The sequence below is a fragment of the Cyprinodon variegatus genome, unplaced genomic scaffold, assembly GCF_000732505.1.
Source record: "Cyprinodon variegatus isolate N-32 unplaced genomic scaffold, C_variegatus-1.0 Scaffold1006, whole genome shotgun sequence".
Taxonomy (NCBI): Eukaryota; Metazoa; Chordata; class Actinopteri; order Cyprinodontiformes; family Cyprinodontidae; genus Cyprinodon; species Cyprinodon variegatus.
Window position 1 is genome coordinate 26,194 of NW_015151459.1, and position 1,692 is coordinate 27,885.

Here is a 1,692-nt window from a genome sequence, read left to right on the forward strand (position 1 = left end):
GGCCTTTTCATTTCATTACTTTACCTAAATTCCTTCAGCTTGCAGAGAGGTCCAATCAAACCAGCACAAATTAGAGTCAATGGTGTTAGGTCATCAATGAAATCCTCATATTTCTCCTTCGTCTCATGTTTTGAATAATACCCAGAGTAATCTTGATTGTAGCTGTAAATACAGTTTGTCAAATCCAATGTTGTCAGGTTGGACAGTTTGGATTGAAGAATGGTGGCAAGTGTGTTACACTGCCTTAAGTTCATAGAGAAACCAGACACCCTGTGAACAAACAAAATCAAAACATGTTATTAAGCCGCAGGATTACCGACAAAGCAATGTTTTCAGATAGAATCAGACTAAATATTTTTACTTGACTGACCTCAAGGTTTGTAGTCTACATTGTGGACTTTCAAGCACAAAAAAGAGATCATTAGGGAGATCACCCCCAGTGTTATAAAGACCGTGCAGACACAGCTCTTGTAAGCTTGAGTTGGCAGACTGAAGAACAGATAACAGTACCTGCAGGTGTCTTTCCACATGTCCGCTCTTGAGCCTGTTATAAAAGCAACAATCACAGAGTAAATATGCCAAATAAAACCCATACTACATCCAAAAGCAGACTATATCCAACATTCAGGGTGCCTTCAGATGGCTTGGAACAGAACTGCCATACAATTGATGCCACTGAGTCCTCTGACCACCAGCAGCAGCCCAAGTGGGTTAAGTCTTTTGACCAAGGACACATTTACTGAGACAGGCTGAGTTGGACTTTGAACCTGCAGCCCACAAGCTAAGACACAAACTCTCACCCCCTAAACCACAGTCTGCCTGTATGATGGGTCAGTTTTACAGAGGGACCACCAACAGGATCCTGTCCCTGCTGTCACTCTGTGGTATGTCTCAAGACCCTGTGGTGCATTAAAAATGCCACAAAGAAAACCTCTGAAGGCTTTCCTCATCCATTCCGGGCATTCAGAGAAACCTGCATCACCCACAAAGTTCTGAAGACTATATGCTGATGAATGATGAATGATTTTTGAATTTTTACGGAACTGAAGACTATAGGTGACCCCACTCAACCATCTCTCAGCCTCATCAACTTGCTAACATCAGTAAGAAAGAGAAGAAACTTCCAGGGGAGAAAAAGCAGGCTAAAGAACCGAGTAATTTATCAGTTCTCAGGTTTGCTCAACTGTGTCCCAGAACTCAAACCGGCCCTTCACTGAACCCAGCCTCACAATCTCTGCAGCTTTCTGCACCTACCCCTCTCTGACAATCCACATGTATATGTATATGAAAGAATAGCATTTATAGACACTTTGGTTAAATATATATAAACAGGTCAGCCACTTCACCTACCTTCCTGCATTATGCTACGTTATTGCCTATTTGTTTGTTGAGGACTGAGATTTTAATGTCCCTGTATTTCTGACATATATTGCAAAATATATTGAAAATTGAAAGCAACAGGAATTCTATTGCTGTTGTTTTATCATCTTTATCATGTGTTTATACTCACACAGCCTTCCTGCAGTTCATTATTAGCCTCAGAAACCTCTCAGTTCCAAATGGTGGTGTGTAGCATCTTGTCAGATCAAGTTCTTCAATCACTTCACCAGACATCATTAGCAGGGTTGATAGAACGGTACAGTCAATAGGTGAGAGTCTTGCTCCTGATTTTAGGTACCTTCCAATATCATC

At 41.3% G+C, this 1,692-nt stretch overlaps 1 protein-coding gene across 1 annotated transcript in view; it reads right to left on the reverse strand.

Annotated features, from left to right (window-relative positions):
- LOC107100756 (E3 ubiquitin-protein ligase TRIM11-like) overlaps positions 1 to 1,683 on the reverse strand; it is a 12,415-nt gene extending 10,732 nt beyond the window's left edge. The window contains exons 1-3 of the mRNA XM_015399383.1: positions 1,511 to 1,683; positions 371 to 544; positions 25 to 270 (exon numbers count right to left, since the gene is read on the reverse strand). Of these exons, the coding sequence (XP_015254869.1) occupies positions 25 to 270; positions 371 to 544; positions 1,511 to 1,617 (527 nt within the window). The 5' untranslated portion in view covers positions 1,618 to 1,683. The remainder of the gene's footprint in view (positions 1 to 24; positions 271 to 370; positions 545 to 1,510) is intronic.
- Positions 1,684 to 1,692: the final 9 nt, after the last annotated feature.